Raw genomic sequence first — 21327 nt, forward strand, 5'->3', positions numbered from 1 at the left:
TAGGCCTTATACAGCTTGTTTCTGTCTGTTACAGGAGAACTGTAGAAGAACATGCATTATTATAGGGATATGTATGTTTATTTTAGGGCTGTCAGTTAATCGCAGCTAACTTCTGCGATTAACACATTTCTTTGGAGACTGATTTTTTTAACGCACTTTAAACACGCATTTGTCAATTATTTCTTTTACTTTTTTAAAACATATTTTTGTATTAATACACCAGGTTTTTATCAGCATCCTACTTTGTTTGTGCACTGCATTGATTGCTTCCTGACTTCCCCTGGTAACAGAGAGGTTAGGAAGTGTGTGAAAAAAAAACAGAAGGGAGACCGCATCAAAACAAGAACAACAGCTCAGGTAAGACAACCATTAAATGTATTTATCTAAATGCTAGAAGTATCAGAAACAAAATTCTAGAACTTGAAGCTACTGCACTAACAATTAACTATGATGTGATAGGTGTTACTGAAACTTGGTTGTCTGAGAGTGATGGGGACGAATATAATATTTGTGGGTATGCACTGTATAGGAAAGACAGGCAGGACAGAAGAGGAGGAGGGGTAGCGCTATACATAAGAAACAGTCTTGAAGCCCAGGTGTTAAACCTGGACAAAGAAAATAAAGCCAAATCAATATGGGTCAGAATAACGGACAACAATTCAAAGGGCATAATAATAGGAACACGCTATAGACCGCCAGATTCAGACGGTGAGCACAATAATCTGTTATACAATGACATTAGAAATGCGTGTAGCAAAGGAGAAGCCATACTAATGGGGGATTTCAACTTCCCCCATATAAAATGGGAAAACCCGGTGGGTAGCACGAAGGATGAAATTGAAATGGTGGAAATGACAAATGACTGCTTCCTAACACAATTTGTCAAGGCACCGACTAGAGGGGAGGCATGCCTTGATTTAGTCTTTTCAAATAACGAAGACAGAATAACTAAAACAGAGGTCAGAGAACCACTGGCAAACTCAGACCACAACATGGTCTCATTTGAACTGTTTTTTAAAACCCCAAAAGTAATGACTAAAGCTAAGGTTTACAAGTTTAGAAAAGCAAACTATGAAGGTATGAAACAGAGACTAACAGAAGTAGATTGGAGTAAAATAGAGAAAACACCCACAGAAGAAGGATGGTTGTTCTTCAAAAATGTAGTACTAGAGGCGCAAAACAATTACATCCCTAAAGTAGACAAATCTAAATGTAAAACTAAATTGCCAAAATGGTTTAATAGATCAATTAAAAAAAATATTCAGCGAAAAAAGGCACTTTATAGAGCATTAAAAAAGGACCAAAAAGAAAGTACGCAGAAAGAGTACACGGAACTGCAAACGCAAGTCAAAAAGGAAGTTAGAAAGGCCAAGAGAGAAATAGAAATGAACATTGCTAAGGGAGCTAAAACCAATTCCAAAATGTTTTTCCAATATTACAACAGCAAGAGAACATTCAAAGAGGAGATTAAATGTTTAAGAGATACAAATGGCAAAATCGTAGAGGAAGAAAAAAAAAAAAATAGCAAATATATTAAATGATTACTTTTCACAAGTTTTTACAAAGGAAGATACTGACAACATGCCCCACATGTCATCCATTTCCTATCCAGTTTTAAATAACTTTAGCATAACTGAGGCAGAAGTGTTAAAGGGACTAGGAGCTCTTAAAATAAACAAATCCCCTGGGCCGGATGAGATCCTCCCAATAGTACTCAAAGAAATGAAAGAAGTAATTTACAAACCGCTAACCAAGATCATGCAGCAGTCTCTTGACACAGGGGTGGTACCGACAGACTGAAAAATTGCAAACGTAATACCGATCCACAAAAAGGGAAACAAAACTGAACCAGGTAACTACAGACCAGTAAGCCTGACTTCTATTATATGCAAACTTATGGAAACTATAATAAGATCCAAAATGGAAAATTACCTATATGGTAACAGGGTCCTGGGAGACAGTCAACATGGTTTTAGGAAAGGGAGATCGTGTCTAACTAACTTGCTTGATTTTTTTGAGGATGCAACATCGATAATGGATAATTGCAAAGCATATGACATGGTTTATTTGGATTTCCAGAAAGCTTTTGACAAAGTCCCGCACAAAAGATTAATTCTCAAACTGAACGCAGTTGGAATTCAAGGAAACACATGTACATGGATTAGGGAGTGGTTAACATGTAGAAAACAGAAAGTACTGATTAGAGGAAAAACCTCAGAATGGAGTGTGGTAACCAGCGGTGTACCGCAGGGATCAGTATAAGGTCCTCTGCTATTCCTAATCTACATTAATGATTTAGATTCTGGTATAGTAAGCAAACTTGTTAAATTTGCAGATGACACAAAAGTTGGAGGAGTGGCAAATACTGTTGTAGCCGCAAAGGTCATTCAAAATGATCTAGACAAGATTCAGAACTGGGCAGACACATGGCAAATGACATTTAATAGAGAAAAGTGTAAGGTACTGCACGCAGTAAATAAAAATGTACATTATAAATATCATATGGGAGATACTGAAATTGGAGAAGGAATCTATGAAAAAGACCTAGGAGTTTTTGTTGACTCAGAAATGTCTTCATCTAGACAATGTGGGGAAGCTATAAAAAAGGCTAACAAGATGCTCGGATACATTGTGAAAAGTGTTGAATTTAAATCAAGGGAAGTAATGTTAAAACTGTACAATGCACTAGTAAGACCTCATCTTGACTATTGTGTGCAGTCCTGGTCACCTCGCTATAAAAAAGATATTGCTGCTGTAGAAAGAGTGCAAAGAAGAACGACCAGAATTATTCCAGGCTTAAAAGGCATGTCATATGCAGACAGGCTAAAAGAATTGAATCTGTTCAGTCTTGAACAAAGAAGACTACATAGCGACCTAATTCAAGCATTCAAAATTCTAAAAGGTATTGACAGTGTCGACCCAAGGGACTTTTTTAGCCTGAAAAAAGAAACAAGGACCAGGGGTCACAAATGGAGATTAGACAAAGGGGCATTCAGAACAGAAAATAGGAGGCACTTTTTTACACAGAGAATTGTGAGGGTCTGGAATCAACTCCCCAGTAATGTTGTTGAAGTTGACACCCTGGGATCCTTCAAGAAGTTGCTTGATGAGATTCTGGGATCAATAAGCTACTAACAACCAAACGAGCAAGATGGGCCGAATGGCCTCCTCTCATTTGTAAACTTTCTTATGTTCTTAAGGTAACAGAAGAATCATACTGACCGTATCATCGCCTGTTTTATACAGAATATTCTCATTAGTGAAATTGAATCCCAACTACGTTCAGTTTGAGAATTAATCTTTTATGCGGGACTGTCAAAAGCTTTCTGGAAATCTAAGTAAACCATGTCATATGCTTTGCAATTATCCATTACCGATGTTGCATCCTCAAAAAAATGGAGCAGGTTAGTTAGACACAATCTCCCTTTCCTAAAACCATGTTGACTGTCTACCAGGATACTGTTACCATAGAGGTAATTTTCCATTTTGGATCTTATTATAGTTTCCATAAGTTTGCTTATAATAGAAGTCAGGCTTTTTGGTCTGTAGTTACCTGGTTCAGTTTTGTTTCCCTTTTTGTGGATCAGTATTAAGTTTGCAATTTTCTAGTCTGTCGGTACAACCCCTGTGTCAAGAAACTGTTGCATGATCTTGGTTAGCGGTTTGTAAATAACTTCTTTCATTTCTTTGAGTACTATTGGGAGGATCTCATCAGGCCCAGGGGATTTGTTTATTTTAAGAGCTCCTAGTCCCTTTAACACTTCTGCCTCAGTTATGCTAAAGTTATTGAAAACTGGATAGGAACAGGTTGACATGTGGGGCATGTTGTCCGTATCCTCCTTTGTAAAAACTTGTGAAAAGTAATCATTTAATATATGTGCTATTTTTTTTTTTCTTCGTCTGTGATTTTGCCATTTGTGTCTCTTAGACATTAAACCTCCTCTTTGAATGTTCTCTTGGTGTTGTAATATTGGAAAAACATTTTGGAATTGGTTTTCGCCCCCTTAGCAATGTTCATTTCTTTTTCTCTTGGCCTTTCTAACTTCCTTTTTGACTTACGTTTGCAGTTCTGTGTACTCTTTCTGTGTACTTTGTTTTTGGTCCCTTTTAAACGCTGTGTAAAGTATCTTTTTTCGCTGAGTATTTTTTTAAATTGATATATTAAACCATTTTGGCTATTTAGTTTTACATTTAGATTTGTCTACTTTAGGGATGTAATTGTTTTGCGCCTCTAATACTACATTTTTGAAGAACAGCCATTCTTTTTCTGTGGATGTTTTCTCTATTTTACTCAAATCTACTTCTGTTAGTCTGTTTCATACCTTCATAGTTTGCCTTTCTAAAATTGTAAACCTTAGCTTTAGTCATTACTTTTGGGGTTTTGAAAAGCACTTCAAATGAGACCATGTTGTGGTCTGAGTTTGCTAGTGGTTCTCTGACCTCTGTTTTAGTTATTCTGTCTTCATTATTTGAAAAGACTAAATCAAGGCATGCCTCCCCTCTAGTCGGTGCCTTGACAAATTGTGTTAGGAAGCAGTCATTTGTCATTTCCACCATTTCAATTTAGTCCGTCGTGTTCCCCACCGGTCTTTCCCATTTTATATGGTAGAAATTGAAATACCCCATTAGTATGGCTTCTCCTTTGCTACACGCATTTCTAATGTCATTGCATAACAGATTATTTTGCTCGCCGTCTGAATCTTGCGGTCTATAGCATGCTTCTGTTATTATGCCCTTTGAGTTTTTGTCCATTATTCTAACACATATTGATTTGGCTCAATTTTCTTTGTCCAGGTTTAACACCTAGGCTTCAAGACTGTTTCTTATGTATAGCGCTACCCCTCCACCTCTTCTGTCCTGCCTGTTTTTCCTATACAGAGTATACCCACAAATATTATATTCGTCCCCATCACTCTGACAACCTAGTTTCTGTAACACCAATCACATCATAGTTACTTGTTAGTGCAGTAGCTTCAAGTTCTAAAATTTTGTTTCTGATACTTCTAGCATTTAGATAAGTACATTTAATGGCTGTCTTACCTGAGTTGTTGTCCTTGTTTTGATGTGGTCTCTCTTCTGTTTCTTTGTTGATTTCTCCCCCCTACCTTTCTAGTTGAAATGCTTCTGAACCTCCTTGAGTATCTTTTCTCCATATACAGTTTAACACGTTTTAAATTACAGATTGATATAATGGCTGTCAAAGAAAGTGTTCTGTGATATGCCAGCATGCCAGCACAACAAAACGAAACAAAGCAATGCCTCTGATCTGTCTAATGACTAATATATTTAAAAAAAAAAAAAAATATATATATATATATATATATATATATATATATATATATATATATATATATATTATATATACTATTCTTTTAAAATATATATGGATATATAATTTCCTTCGTACTATTCTGATTTTACATGTCATAGTAAATTTACGTAAGCCACACATTTATTTGACTGAGGTAACACAAGTTTGTTTCGTGTCGTTTACTACAACCAAATTTTGTTAAATTGTCGTTTACGACCCTAAAAAGACTCATTAAGACACATTTATTTTATATTTGATATTTCCTTGTTATTATTAGGTGTCCGAAAAAATTTTTGAATGAATAATAAATAATAATAATAATAATAATAATAATAATAATAATAATAATAATGCAAATAATAATAATAATAATAATAATAATAATAATACAACAACAACAGTGCAATACAAGTTTCACTTATATAGTGCTCTTTGTGTATGCATTCAAGGGTGCTTAACAAAAGCAATATAAAAAGCCTGTGTCTAATATATAATGCAGGTACAAATACAGTCCCAAACAAATACGTTTTCAAACTGGATTGAAAAGATTCAGTTGCGCTAGCAATCCTGATATGAATCGGGAGTAAGTTCCAAAGACGAGGGGCGTTATAACTGAATACCCTGGCTCCGACAGAGTTCAAACTAGTTTTTGGGACTGTCAGATTAGCATTTTCCGATCTCAGGGACATATGGGGTCAGCCTTATAAGTAATACAACTTTTTAAGAACTTTAAAATAATAATACCATTAGTAATAAAACAAACAAATTAGATGGATGCATTAACTATGCAATTAAACCCAATTTTAAGCTTATTGACAATCCATATATATACACACATATACAGAGAGAGAGAGACACATAAAATCTCCCTCTGATAGTACTGTAGAGAAAGAGATATTTAGGTTGATATCAGGCTGTCCTGCTTCAGTGTCTGTTCTGTTTATTTGCACACCATACCAGCTGCAGAAGAAAAATAGTTTTGTTAATATTTAGAAACTTTGCCTCCAGCAATACTAAAATGTGCATCAGAAAAAAACTGTTGTTTGCTTTGTTTGAACTACTGAATCTCACTCTGGGGAGACGGTTTACTTGAAGTTTTACATCTTTCGTTCTCAGCTCGTGACAGAGACGGATGAATAGCAAAGTCACTTTATGGCGTCACCTCTCAAATTATTTATCTGGTCTGTTACATGTTCAGCCTGCAGCTAATTGGACATGACATGCCAACTGCATTATGTTTGTTTTGTTTTTCTTGTTATCGACAGCTAGCTCATCTCTCTTTAATTAAAGAAAACACAAAAGGTGCTATAGATACACTGTTGATGGAACACATTGTATAACAGGGAAAAAGTGAAGAAAAAGTCCAAACTTATTTTTTCACAAGTCTCCTGTCTGCCATACACTTGATATAAACAGTTGTATGTCTATTATGATTAAAAAAAAAACCTCTTGGTTTTGTTTGGAAGCATGTTGTCACTGGATCTCCTGGTGAAAATTCTAGCTGCTTTTTGTGAGCTTACTGCTATTGGGCACCAGACAGGTACAGTATATACATTCTCAGGCAAGGTTGACAGCTAATATATTCATTTAGCAGTGTAGACTTCATACAGTTGGCTCCTAAATTAGCACAACCAGTTAAAAGCCTGCAAACCCCCAGCTCTGCCCAGGGCTGATTATTGCTAGAATTTCTATCAGAGTTCTTATGCGTGTCCTTAAACTTGAAAAAATATAACGTTCATACAGTGGAGACTACCACCATGGTTTGTAAAGCATGATCCTCCTTCTATGCTGTGACCAAACCCTCTACACACACACACACACACACATGAAAAAGGACAAGAGGTCAGGAGTTATGGCCAAACCAAATAAGACTGACTTCAGGTTTGATCAAAAATAATTATGTGGCTCCTGACCTCTTGTCCTTTTACATGTGTGTGTAGAGGTTTGGTGCTCCAGACACCTAGCAATTCTGGGGGTTGATGGCCCCAGGGAAAAGGTCAGGGCAGGGTCACACAATTAATCTATTAATTATCACTGTAAAAGGTTATAGTCTTAATTAAATGTTTTAGTCTGAGGGCTCCCAAGCGGCGCAACCATTAAAGCCACTCTGCGCGGAGTGCAGGATGTGCCCTATAGCCTGGAGGTCATTGGTTCGAGTCCAGGCTATTCCACTGCCGACCATAGACGGGAGCTCCCAGGGGGCGGTGCACAACCGGTCAAGCCCCGCCTGGGGAGAGGCACACTGCGCACCAGCAACCCCTGTAGACTGGCTGGGTATCTGCAGGCTTGCCTGTAAGCTGCCTAGAGCTGCGTTGTTCTCCGATGCTGTAGCTGTGGGTTGGCTGCATGGCGGGCCTGCAGAGTGAAAAAAAAGCGGTCAGCTGACGGCACACGCTTCTGAGGACAGCGTATGTTTGTCTTTGCCGCTCCCGAGTCAGCGCAGGGGTGGTAGCAGTGAGCTGAGCTTAAAATACAATTGGATATGTGAAATTTGGAGTAGAGGGTAAAATTAATTAGTGACTACTATATTTAAAAAATAATTTAATTAAATAAAAAATGTTTTAGTCTGCTACTGGGAAAAATAGAAGTAGCAATAATGGGAACATCGGGGGGGCATAAGATTTATGCACTGGTTCTGCTTGATGTTGTGTTATAAAAATCAGATGTCAAATAAGGTATAAAGCATTTTTAAACCAGAGTTACAACTATTAAAACGTAAAAGCTAATTAGTAAAGCTGTGTATTTTTAACTTGGATGGCCACATTTTGCGGTTTCTTGGGCTGTTTTCAACTTCCCTTTTTCTGCTTCATTTCCAATAGCCAAATCAGGACAAATATTCTGGCCAGGAGTAAACTAAAGTAAATGGACTGTGCCAGGTCCCATCTGATTGGGAGACTCGGCTGTGTAACAGTGTGGGCATATGACTCACGGTTTATGTATGGCTATAGTTCCGTTAAAATACCAAATCCATTTTTTAGATAGTTTTGCAAAGTTTGTTTTCAATCCTCTCTGGAGATAAAACTAGAACCAAACCAAAAAAAAGCTTACTCTTATCACAAAGATGCAGAAATGCAGTTAAAGTGATAGAGTATTCCATTAAAAATAATGCCTCAAATACTAAACACTACAGTAACTATTTGCTTCATGTTTTGCCTTGTATAAACATCTCAGTTAAAAAAAAAAAAAAACACACCTCCTTGACTTGTTCTCGGCTCTCAGCAGGGCTTTCTTTTCACTGGCGTAGGAACTCGTTTTATTTCCAAAGATTCACATTATACAGGACTATAGCACTGTAAGACATGTTTTAGCATTACACATTTTTCAACAAACAAAAACTAATTCCAGGCAGTATTATTTAAAATCTTTAAGCATACTGGTGTTTAAATGTGTAATCCCACTGCCTTATGCAAAATTAAGGGAAAGGTTTAATTTTTAATTTAATTTTTTTTTTTTTTTTTTTTTTTTTTTAACATTGTTTGAAGGATTCAGGAATGGGAAGGTTTTGTTTAATCTGTGAAATCTTCAAATTAGTTTACTTTTATTTTTTAAATAAATAAACAAATAAATAAAACAGACTCAAATTCACTAATTGAAGTGAAAACAGCTGGTTTGTTTTGTGCTCCAAAACTGTGACCTTTCCTCCTGATAAAACGAAATTATAAATACTTATAACTGACTGACTGACATAAACAACTCAGATCAAAGGAACATAACATTTTTTGTAAAGGAACATAACATGTTCTTTTATGTTAATCGTCCGTTTCACCTGATTGTCGATATAGCTTTTTAAACTTTTTGCTGATTTTATTCACGTTGCTATTTAGCTTGAAGCAATCACCTGGGGCAGCATGCCCTACAGACCAGTCCTTCCCATTGTAAAATATTCTTGATAAACTATAAATGAGTGTATAAAACTAATACTGGAGTCTTTATTGTTTTACCTCTGGCGTCTGGGGTAGAGAATAAAAAAAAGTTAGTACTTAAACAGTGTTGGCAGATGTCACTTGAAAGCACTCCTTATGGAGTGTGCTGCAGTGTCAAATTCTGTTGGGTAATTTTTGGCAAATGTGTCATGCTTGACATGGAAACGTAGGGTGCTGTACATTAGTGATTTCCCAAGTGTTCAGAACGGGTAGTAATGTACTGAGAAAGTGCTCTTCATCTGCTCACACAACGTACTTGTCTGGCAGTAGGGAAAGGCTTTTGCTAGAAATTATTTTAGTCAGAAGAAGAATCCATTTACAATATGTGCTTTAGAACATCTTTCAGACAATGCATCACAGATTAGAGATATTTTTTATTAATCTTTCATAATCTTTTTTCAGTGTGGCAGCTCAGAGTCCTAGCAAATGCATACGCAATGCCTACTCCTTAAAGTCAGATGCCATCACAAAGAGTCATATCGGGTGCTTTAAAGGCGAGAGAGGGGCGCGTTGAAATTTATTTACGAGTTATAATACTGCTATGAGAGCCATTTTCTTTTTCTTTAAAGCTCTCCTCTGTGCTCATTAATATTGCAATTTGACATGTATTTAACCTATTTGCATATACTTTATTGTATTGTAACTCAGATTGTCTTTAACCTTCCTTCTGGTCCCCTGAAAATTTTAATGATGAAACAAAAGTAGACATGTTGTTGTTTTACATTATTCTCTTTGAAAACCAATTTTGTTCATACTTTAGAGATCTTGAGCATAAAAAAAAAAAACCCAAGATGCATCTTTGTGATATTCAGGTTTATGCTCAATGTCCTTGGCATAAAAAATTAACAAATCTTGTAACAGTTGATGCCCTGTTAACTAGCACTTAAGGCCTAAGTAATAGTATAGGAAACTTAGGGCTGGCCCAAATCAAACCTGATCGCTCTTGCGAAAGAGTGTTTATCAATAATATCGCTAGTTTCCATATCGCATTTTGTTTATCACAAAAACAAAACTAGCCATTTCCAATCCACAGAAGTTTCGCAGCAGTAGGAGGGCAGAGGCAGAAAAAAAATAAAATAAGTCTGTGTTGCACTACTGTTTCGTTTGAATATCAGTGAATGAATGCTATTACATACAACTACTACCAGTAGTAATAATAATAAAAAATACATTTTTAATATTAATAATAATAATAATAATAATAATAATAATAATAATAATAATAATGATCTGCTTTTATTTTTATTGAGTAAAATACTGAAAAATATGGACGCGAGTTTGAAAGAAAACACACGCAATCGCACTTGGCAATTACCTCGTTTCCACAACGTATGCAGCATCGTGCTGCATTGCTCTGTCACTGTTATGAAAGCGTGCCCCATTATTTTCATGATTTTTGATTGTATTTATTATTTTGATTTTTGATTTGTATTACGGATTTTAATTTTTTTTTTAAACTGGCAGAGATGGGTAGTTGTATTTATTATTATTATTATTATTATTATTATTATTATTATTATTATTATTATTATTATTTATTTATTTTTTTTTGTCACAAACCCAAAGCAAATGTAAAAACTTCAATTTGATGCTTCTGAGATGACCTTTATAGGTATTACGTAATTTTGTTATCTACACAGATTTATAGGTTTCGAGGGGACCGCTTGGCATGCTGACACAGTATAGCCAATATGTGCTCCCTTGTACTGGAATGGTGGGCTGAGAATTTGGGCTTCATAGTGTTTCTGTGCAGGCCAACATGTTGAAGTACTTCACGAGAGTAACCAAATGTTTAAAACTAAAAGTTAATATTGTTAAAGTGGTTAAAACATTCATACGTTCTTTATTAGTATTCTAGTTTGTTTATATTTGTTAGCCTTGAGTTTGATCAAGTTCAATGTAATGGAGCACTGTGCCTTTAAGAAATGAATAATTTGAACAGATGTGGGGGTGCGGAGGCTTGTTAGTGTTGATGTGAGCACACACATTAGGCTCAAAACGATTGATTGCTATGTTTCATCAATTATGTTTCATGTTGATCTATAGTCCGTATACATTGCAGTGCAGTTTGCCTAGAGATGACTAGAGATCTATTTTGATTGACTATGATTTATTGGTATAGAACTTCTATTAGTTACCGTTATGTACATGACCAACCTGTTGGTTCATCAATAACACTGTAAGTGCACATAACTGCTGGGACTACATTTTTAATGACCGGGTCCGTTCTTGCGTTTTGGTCACGGGTTCATGGTCAAAGGTCACTTAAACCCGGTTGCATTGTGGTCAAAATGCGAAAACGCACCCCAGTTCGGGCGATAGCAAACCACCCCCCCTTCTCAACCCACTTGTAGTCAACAAGGAATAGCTGCTTTTTGAAGGGTGAAAGGGGCTTGTTTTGGTTCCACAAGATTTCGCCTGGAATTTTTCTTGTGTTTTATTATTGTAAATGCTTTCGCGTCCTCGTTCGCGAAGTGCTAACTTTGATTTGGTCCGGCCCTCAGTAAGGTTATTTGACAAATGTTTTGTTTAGAAGTCTTTGTCAATTACTTCAGTGGCGAAATTAGTTTTAGGTCACATTCAGTGGCTGCTGGTGAACTTTGGGGCAAGTAGGGCATAGGATTTTAAAAAAAATCACAAATGCATATCAACAACCAAGCCTTTTTCGCACTTTTTCTTACCATTGAAATTCTACTGTAATTGATATTCCTTGATGTTATGTAAAACCATGTATATTTGCACACGGGTCATTAAATATCGTTGGGTGTTTTTTTTTTTTTTTTTTGGTTTACTGTGCAATTTAATCAGTAACTGTTCAACTGTATTAATCTACTGACTACAGGTACAAGTGAGCTGAACAGTTGTCAGCTGTTGTTTCCTCGGTAACAACCGCAGCCTAGAGCAGTGGTGTGCAAACTTTTTATATACCCCCCCCTTAATTAGCATACATTTTGTTAGTGCTGGGGCGAACATGGGATTTTTGTGTTTGTATATTCGCTCAGAATTTAAATATTCGTTTCAATATTAGTTCGTTTTTCAAAATGTAATAAAAGCCGTTATATTGCTCAGAACGCAGGCAGAGACAGCACAGTAGCAGGGGCAGGGGGGCGTGGCAATGGCCCCTGTGTGTGTACTTTTATTTTAGAGCAAGACCTTAAAATATGTAATACATTAAAATAGAATATCCCACGAGTAAAGAATAAGTTATGTAGGCCTTACTTTACCCCAGTGAATTAACTACAAAACAGTGGATGCCAAATAGCAGCTCAAGTTAAACGTTGTTTTGTTTATTCCCGAAATAAATAGTACATAAAGTTGACACCACACTTTATTTAATTTTATTTATTTTTTTCATTCCTTGCCATTGTCATTTCTTCACAGTAAACAGTGGCCATCAACACATTTTTATAAAGTAATATCAAGAGGTTTACTTGTGCCTTTTTGTAGCTGAACAAACGAACGAAGACTGAAATTGAACTTTAAACAGTTCAAATAAAACAAACGTGGAAATGGCATTGTAAAATTAAGGTGAAAAAAAACAAAACATTTTGCTTCTTGTTTATTACATTCCACATAACAAACAAAAGCGTAGGTTTTTATACCAAAACAGTCCCGATCTTCAGGCTAGAAGTTCCTTTTAGCAGAAACGATGGGATTTTGTCTTTCCACTGGAAAGTAGGGTTTAGAAGTTAACTTTAAGGCAGTAATGAGGATTTGCTACAGTTTTAAATAGACTGAATAGCCCAAACTATCACAAGTAGGCCTATATAAATTTTGAACCCGCCTTGTGCTCAACTAAGTAATGGATCTAATGCAATTCCTTGTCGAAATGTATTTTATTTTATCCTTAAGTTCTACAGGAATGCAACCATATCTGTTACCTAAGCATTTGATATGCCATCAGTACAGTTAACCATGTTATGTTTCATATATATATATTTTGCACCCTTCCTTTTCACTGCATTTTTAAATGCTGTACAATTTGGAGAAATTAACTAAAAAGTTAACCTTGAGCCTTGATAATACATACACTCTATATAAAAATAACTACACAACATTTCAGGATGTTGGCTACTGTTTTTTTTCTGTCCCATGAGCTTCTGGTTCACGCAGCACAATGTGTTTTTGTCCCAGATGGCTTTCCATAGAGATCACTATGAGTTGCGTACATAATCTGGTTTGTTTATTTTTTGCTGTCTAAAACTTTAAATAGAGGCTCAAGAGCTGCTGTGCTGATCCTGTGTCATTGTGTTATATATATATATATATATATATATATATATATATATATATATATATATATATATATATCACACAGAACTCTTCTTCATTTTCCATTTATTTAAACTGACGCGCAAATTTTGGTGAGGCAGTAAATAAGCGCGAGGTATTTTTGTCATTTGTAGCGAACACGAACGTCTGACTTATGTATCCGAGTACATGTCAAAAAGGTATTTGTTTGAATATTCGAATATTTTTCCCAGCACTACATTCTGTTGTGCCCCCACCCCCCTGTTGACACTTTATATTTTAACAGGTGTTTGTTTTCTGGATTTCATGTGAATCGCATGTTCTCCTAGATTTAAACACAAAAAGTCCAGATTTAGCTAAATACATAAATGCTAACAAAAACATTCTTACAGGTTTTCCGATTTGAAATTTCAGATGTACTTTATAAAAGCTCAAAACGTGTATCGTAAATTCAACATTTAAAACCAGCCTGTAAATCTTTTTTATATGTTAAATTGGTGAATTTAATTTTTTTTTTTTTTTTTTTTTTTACACCTGACGATTCAACATTTACTTAACAGATAAATCTGAAACATTATCGTTCAGGAATTAAATCTGAAAAAAATAAATATGGGTTTTCACAAAATAAATATTTATTTTGCCAGCTAAATCTGAAGCTAAATGAGCCCATTGAATCATTTTGATTTGGCATTGTATGCTGCAGATCTGCCCTTACACCCCAGGAGCCAATGTCACGCTTCCCCACCTCCTCTGCATACTACAATGCCAAATGTACACATTTCAAAACTTTTAAGATTGTGTGTTGTTAGCATTTATGTATTAAGCTAAATCAGAATTTTTTTTTTGGGTTAAATCTAAGAACAAATACACGATTTACATTAAATCTGGGGAAAATATTGTTAAACTATAAATACATGGAAGTCGCCATTTCATCTCAATTCACTGCAGTTCACCTGACAATCGCCACTTCAAACATAATTTCTCCGGTTCTACAATCTGTAGAGTGATCGTCAACGGCTCATTTGAAAGGTAATAACTTGGACTAATTAGCGGGTCATTTATGTATTTATTTCAAATTTTCTATCCTTTTTAAAAAAAATATATATATATGTACAGAACTGCCTCTTTAGTCAATCATGTCCCCTTTACTGACTCTCCACGCCTCACACTTTGTGCACCACTGGCCTAGAGCTAGGGCGGTGAATCCAGCGCCCCAGACAACACTGAAAATTGCAACTACACCTTCTTGTCGGAGACCTTGGAAATCACACTGCATATGTGCACCAGAGGCAGTAGAGAAGAACACCCTGCTTTGGATTTGCTGTTTTCGTGATTTGTTTCCAGTGGCTGTACACACACGCACACATACACACACTGAATATGCACTATGTGTATAACTATATTATGGTTTATTTACAAATTGGATTATCTGTTATAGTTGTATTGCTTTTTCTTTTGTTGTTATAAAGTGCTTTGAGATCTTTTGATGAAAATGTGCTATATACATGTACATATATACATATTATTATTATTATTATTATTATTATTATTATTATTATTATTATTGTTATTAAAATAATGTGGAAGGGTGGTGCCGCTGATCACATTTTTGTCCGGTGTTATCTCCACCCCAAGGTGATAAGGTATAATGTCCCATTAAGAGAAAATGAGTGTGTGCTACTCTGCATGTACAGTAGCAAAACATGTAATGTCCGTCACGTACGCAGAAGAGAGATAATGTACAATTCAGTAAAGTTAGAGAGTAAAATTCTGAAATCTCAAGGTAAAAATTAAGTAATTTTTAAAATTTAAGATAGCTAGTTAATAATGCAGGCCCCCAATTCGTATTATTTTGAGCTGGGAAAAATGATTTCTGAAAGGTATTAATGAGTGCAAATAAAATGTGGAGCAATTTTTAGTTCTTATTCGTACAACAAATCATCGACGCTAAATCAAAACATATTCACATGTTTGTTGCATTAATTAGATTTTCCTGAAAACCCTTTTTCCAAGCTAAATGTTCAGTGAATTTGGCTTGTAGTAGGAAATAAGTATCAAATATCTTTCCGTTCCATGGTGCTATTTTGTTTATTCTGAATTGCAGTTCCTGGTGTTTTTACTGTTCTGCTTTTTCTACCAATTATGTATTGTGTAATATTTTGACAGCTTATTTTTCTTGCAATTTTCCAAACACACCCCAATTACTAAACCAAACCCCTGTAGTCACTTTTACAATGCAGAGAGTAATATCTAATGAAGACCTCAAACTCTTTCTTAACTCCAAAATCAAAGATGCACACTAGAAGTAAGAACATAAGAGAAAAAAAAATGAATATACCATAATTCTATTAAACATGCTATGTACCAGGGTGTGTAGTTTATTTGGTTAAGAGTTACTGCGTCTTTTAAATATAAAAAATGCTTGATCTGATGCTGTCTGTTGATAAGATGTCATTGTAAATGAGACCCGGTCTCAATGGACCTCCTCTTGTATAAATATAAATAATAAATAAATATTGGAAAAATAATTCCCAGCACTAAATAATTCAAATTTTAAAATTCACTTTGTTTTTTTTTGTTTTTTGTTTTTTTATATAATGAGAAGAATCAAAAGCCGAGTCAACACAGCACTGCAGCCTCTCATATGTTGAACCCAGGTTCACCTCTAGACAGGAAGGGGAACAGGAGGCTTTAGACCCACTAGCCCTGCGGTCATAGCTAACAGCTTGTGGAATAAAGTCCACAACAAATACTAACTCCTCACCATGACTGCCACTAATTGGGTCATAATTCAGAGGTCTCAGCTGCTGAGATGACTAAAGGACAGAGGGTTGGGAGAGAGTCGATCCAGCCCTACTGAGGTCACTGCAGTGAGGCTGGGGTATATTCATTGACAGGATTTTTAAGGAAGAGGGATGGTTTTGTATGTCGACCACATTATTATGGGTTGTATGCAGATGCAGTCGAGTTAGAAGGCGTGTGAAGATCATTTGGATTCTTTTTTTACTAGCCAAATGTGACCCATTCACACAGTTTCTATCAAAGTCAGTAATCCTCAAAACCAACTGATTTTCTTTTCTTAATGTATGACGTTCCACTCCTATGTGTTTGTCCCTATGCCCCCAGGGATTCCAATGCTGAAGATAGTGTTTGAAGGCTATGAGCATCTTTCCTTAATCTCCGTCCCGTTGCTGATCTACCACCCCGCGCAGATTCTGCTGGGCAGCGTGCTGGTTCCAACGATAAAGTCTTGGATGGTCAAAAGGCAGAAGGTAAAAAGGAGCGGGTTTTGTAGATCTTGTGATGTACAATGTGTAAAACAGACGTGTGAAAAAGTTGGATGAGCATTTACAATCATCTGTAGAACACTGTCAACACTACAACCATGCACAAATAGGTCCAAATGCAAAGATGCATTCCGTTGAGTCAGTAATGACATGTTCCACTGTATTTCAATAAAGAAGCAGTGAGATAAGGAGTTTAGGAAGATGGTGTTCTAGAACAGGCATCTCCCCTAAGTAGACCTAAATAAAACGCCATTTTCTCACATTTTTTTCTTTCCAGGCATTGACGTTAAAGCTGCAACCTGTATAACAAGAAATCCTGCTTTACTCCACGAAATGTGCATAGAATGCAACATGCAGCAGCCCTAATGAATACATTCGGGAGCTTTTTGCATCACTAACTGAAAGAACATCTGCGTTTCAAGTGCCTTAACAGATCAAGCTAGGAACACGATCTTGGTTTTAAACCAACAGGTTTGGTCCTGCAGAGGGTCTTTCTGCTGACCTTTCTTTTTTTTTTATACATCTATATTTTTTTTTATATGTAAATTTCAAGATATAATGAAGAATAATCCAGCGAGTTCATTCCATGGCGTTTGCCATCTATTGAACTATTGCGACATCTGTAAAAAGGTGAAGGATTCCTAAATCATTAGGAATGTGTGGGCTTCAGTGATTCAAGGTTTGTTTTATGTGTATTTGTATCTTCTTCTTGATGTTATTTTATTAAAAATATTTTTGATTGAGTGTAAAAATGATTCAACATGACGTTTGACCAAACATTAATACAGATTGGCAGGAAACTGGTTGACAAAATTAATGTAACCTTTTATTGTACTTGTAGTAGGAAAACTAAGTAGCTAAATTTAGATATTATAGGCCATTCACAGCTATTCCTAGCTACAGCATTAGGAGTATATTAAAACAGTCTGGGCCACTTTCCTATTTATAACAACTTGTGTGACACGACAGTGGTTCAAGAGCCAACTGAAGACATATTGCATATACCCACTCCCCACATAGCAATATATTGTGAGTATTTGAGTATAAGACGTTAAGGTGGATGGTTGTTCTGTGGAAATGTTCTTGAACATGTACTGCGTCAAAATAGGTTAATGTGTTCTTGCCTCAAGGCATTCAAATATCTTCCAATAAGCAAGTCTAAAAAAACATAATTTAGACTCCCATAAAACACACACTGGGCCAAAGTCACATCATTGTTGTTTTTGCACCATTTGTTTTCACAAGGAAACAACTGAAAATGTTACATATCTAGCTGAGCCTCAAGGCCTTTTTAATTAACACACTGAATTGTTTATTTAAAGTGAGAGCATTACTGGTTTGTTCTTCATTGCATAGTAAATCCTCAGTGAATTTGGCCATTGTGATGTCTTTGTAAGATACTGCTACTTTGGAAAGCTAATATTTGTTAATTGAAGGTCTTTATATGGGTATCTCTGTTTCAGTAGTTTGATAGACTTCCTTTTTTTGTTTTATTAACCTCTGCAAATGGGAGTGCATGCTAATTAAGTCTCTTAAGCACGCTGATCTGCTGTCCTAAACAATATGTCTCCCGCAATATTGCCAACAAGTAGCTACAGACCAAACATCTCGGCTGTGACAGAATTATTTTTGACACAATTAGCAACAAACTATGGAACTTTGAACATATGCCAATCTGGGATGCTGATTGCTTTCTGAGTGACCATATTGATCCTGGGACAGCTTGTGTGTTTACTCTTATGTAAACAGCCATTCATGCACCGTCACCAGGGACATGATAATGAAGTAGTGCAATTTACACGGAGTCTGTAATGGGGGTTCTTATCATTGATTGAAATAATCTGTGGACCATACGGTTTAGCAAACACAAACTAAAGTCAATTAAATCACAGTAGATTTTAGGACTGCAAAAATAAAAAATGCATTTTCAACATCTACATTAATTACATCCGTACAAAGATATCATTCCCAAGCAGAGATTATATTGAATCTGTTGCTGTTTGGGTATTTTTCATGGCAGATGTCCCCTTTTTATGGACACTTTTGTGTTTGCTAATAAGTTGGACTCCAGAGTTACCAAAACTCATGGCCAGAAGATCAGCAAAAAGAAAAATTAAGTCAAACGTGTAGGTTTGTTGTTCATATCATGCTGTTTATGTCCATACACTGAATTATGATAAGAATGTATTTTATAAAGAGTAATACACACAAAAGACTAGGTCCAGTTTATAGCCACATTCTTTAGAATTGCTCACAGCAGCCCACTCTACTTGTTGTATTACTCTGTCTCTCTCAATCAGTTTTCACAGTAGCCAAGCATGAGTGACAGCCTATAAGTGACTTTTGATGGGTGTAAAAAGCAGCTGACAGAGTTGGTTTCTGATGGCTTTTCTTGAGCAGCTATTTTGGCGTGAGCCGTTTCACAGGGAAGCCTATTTCTGTTGTGGTAGCTCCTAACGGTGACGGGGTTAATATTCCTTGTAGAGATCCCTATTGGAACTTGTCTTTACACTGGAAACCAAAACATTGATTTCCCAATCAATTGGCAAGGTCTTTGGCTTTTTGGGTTTTTGGGTTTTTTTTTTAGAGGCAGACACCTTGTTTTATTCATGTTATAAACGAATAAGGGCTATGTACGGTAAAGGTCATTATTACTACAATATAAAAAGTTTGCTGTTGAACGCCATGTCTTACTACATACACCCATTTGATAAAAACAAATGGAATGTAAATGTTTGAAAACAAGGTTATGAGAAGCAACAAACTGCTTGTTTCACCACTATGTAGATTTTTTTTTTTTTTTTTTTTAATATGCATAGTACCATTGTTTCCCATAATGGACAATTTAAGAATGCTTAATATCCTACAATTCTATCTTTCTAAATAACTGGTTCCCTGTGTTAATTACCTCGTAGTTTTCCTTCTGATGTTCAGTATTCAACATGTGTAATAAGAATGCAGCTATTCTAGACTACAGCCATGTCTTATCTGTAACAATTGCTTATGGTTCAAGTGTGCCCTTGTGAGATTGCTCAAATGACCTGCCCTCTTCCTTTCATTTGAATAATAATGTCAGCTATTAAACAAGGCAGAATGACCATGCTCTGTTCTGATGTTTAAAAAATATATAATAACAGGACTTGTGTCATCCATTGTAAAGAGAATAATAGTAATACAAAGCTCAGGTGTCTGCAAACGGTGAAATCTTCAGTATTGCAGTTTATGAAGACTTTAAACCTGAAACCTTTTACTTTTATTTATGTATTTATTTATTTTTATTATTACAAAACAACCATAACCAATGCAGCCTTAAACATTTCTGGGCAGTCTGTTCAGTTTCAAAAAATGTGGAAAATGTGTTTCTGACTTTTGTTTTTTTATGTTCGAGACAGTTTTTGATTGGATGGATGTATTTTAGCATCCTCAATAATGCACATCTCTGTAGAACCCAAGTAATGGTTTTCTATTCCTGCAATGTATAGTGGCTCTCAAAAGTATTCACCCCCCCTTGGACTTTCCCACATTTTATTGTGTTACAACATGGAATCAAAATGGAATTAGTTAGGAGTTTTTGCCACTGATCAACAGCAAAAAAATCCATAATGTCAAAGTGAAAAGTAAAATCTACAGTTTTTTTCTAAATTAATTACAAATATAAAACAGAAAATAATTGATTGCATAAGCATACACCCCCTTTGCTAGGACACACCTAAATAAGCTATGGTGCAACCAATTGTTTTTAGAAATCACATAATTAGTTGAATGGAGTCCACCTGTGTGTAATTAAGGTGTTTCACATGATTTCAGGTTAAATACACCTGTCTCTGGGAGGTCACACAGTTGGTTAGTACATTCCCTAACAAAAAACTACATCATGGAACATTCAAAGCAAATCCGGAATAAGGTTCTTCAAAAGCACCAATCGGGTAGCATATAAGAACATTTCCAAGACATTGAATATCCCCCGGAGCACAGTAAACTCCGTTATTAAGAAATGGAGAGAATATGGCACAACTGTGAATCTGTCTAGAACAGACCTTCCTCAAAAACTGAGTATCCGGGCGAGAAGGGCACTAGTCAGGGAGGCCACCAGGAGGCCTATGGCAACTCTAAAGGAGTTAGTCTTCCACAGCTGAGCTGGGAGACACCTGTGCATACGGCAACAATAGCCTGGGTGCTTCACAAAACTGGCCTTTATGGGAGAGTGGCAAAAAGAAAGCCATTGTTGAAAAAAACTCACATCAAATCTCGACTAGAGTTTGCCAGAAGGCATGTGGGAGACTGTGAGACCAAGTTAAAGAAGATTCTATGGTCTGATGAGACCAAAATATAGCTTTTTGGCCTCAACACTAAGCGCTATGTTTGGCGTAAGCCTAACATCGCACATCATCCTGAGAACACCATCCCTACCGTGAAGCATGGTGTTGGCAGCATCATGCTATGGGGATGCTTCTCTTTCTCGGCCTGGAAAGCTTGTGAAGATAGAGGGCAAAATGGATGCAGCAAAGTACAGAGAAATCCTGGAGGAAAACCTGCTGAAGTCTGCAAGAGACCT

General features: G+C 36.0%; 1 protein-coding gene across 2 annotated transcripts in view; it reads left to right on the forward strand.

The window, feature by feature from the left end:
• The window catches only part of LOC121296926 (sodium/bile acid cotransporter 7-A-like), a 130593-nt gene extending 113069 nt beyond the window's left edge, over positions 1-17524 (forward strand). For both annotated transcript variants that reach the window (XM_041222848.1, XM_041222859.1), the window contains 2 exons: positions 16612-16757; positions 17050-17524. In XM_041222848.1, the coding sequence (XP_041078782.1) occupies positions 16612-16757; positions 17050-17079 (176 nt within the window). In that variant the 3' untranslated portion in view covers positions 17080-17524. The remainder of the gene's footprint in view (positions 1-16611; positions 16758-17049) is intronic.
• The last annotated feature ends 3803 nt before the right edge of the window (positions 17525-21327 follow it).

Source organism: Polyodon spathula, chromosome 2 (genome assembly GCF_017654505.1).
Source record: "Polyodon spathula isolate WHYD16114869_AA chromosome 2, ASM1765450v1, whole genome shotgun sequence".
In the NCBI taxonomy this organism is placed as follows: Eukaryota; Metazoa; Chordata; class Actinopteri; order Acipenseriformes; family Polyodontidae; genus Polyodon; species Polyodon spathula.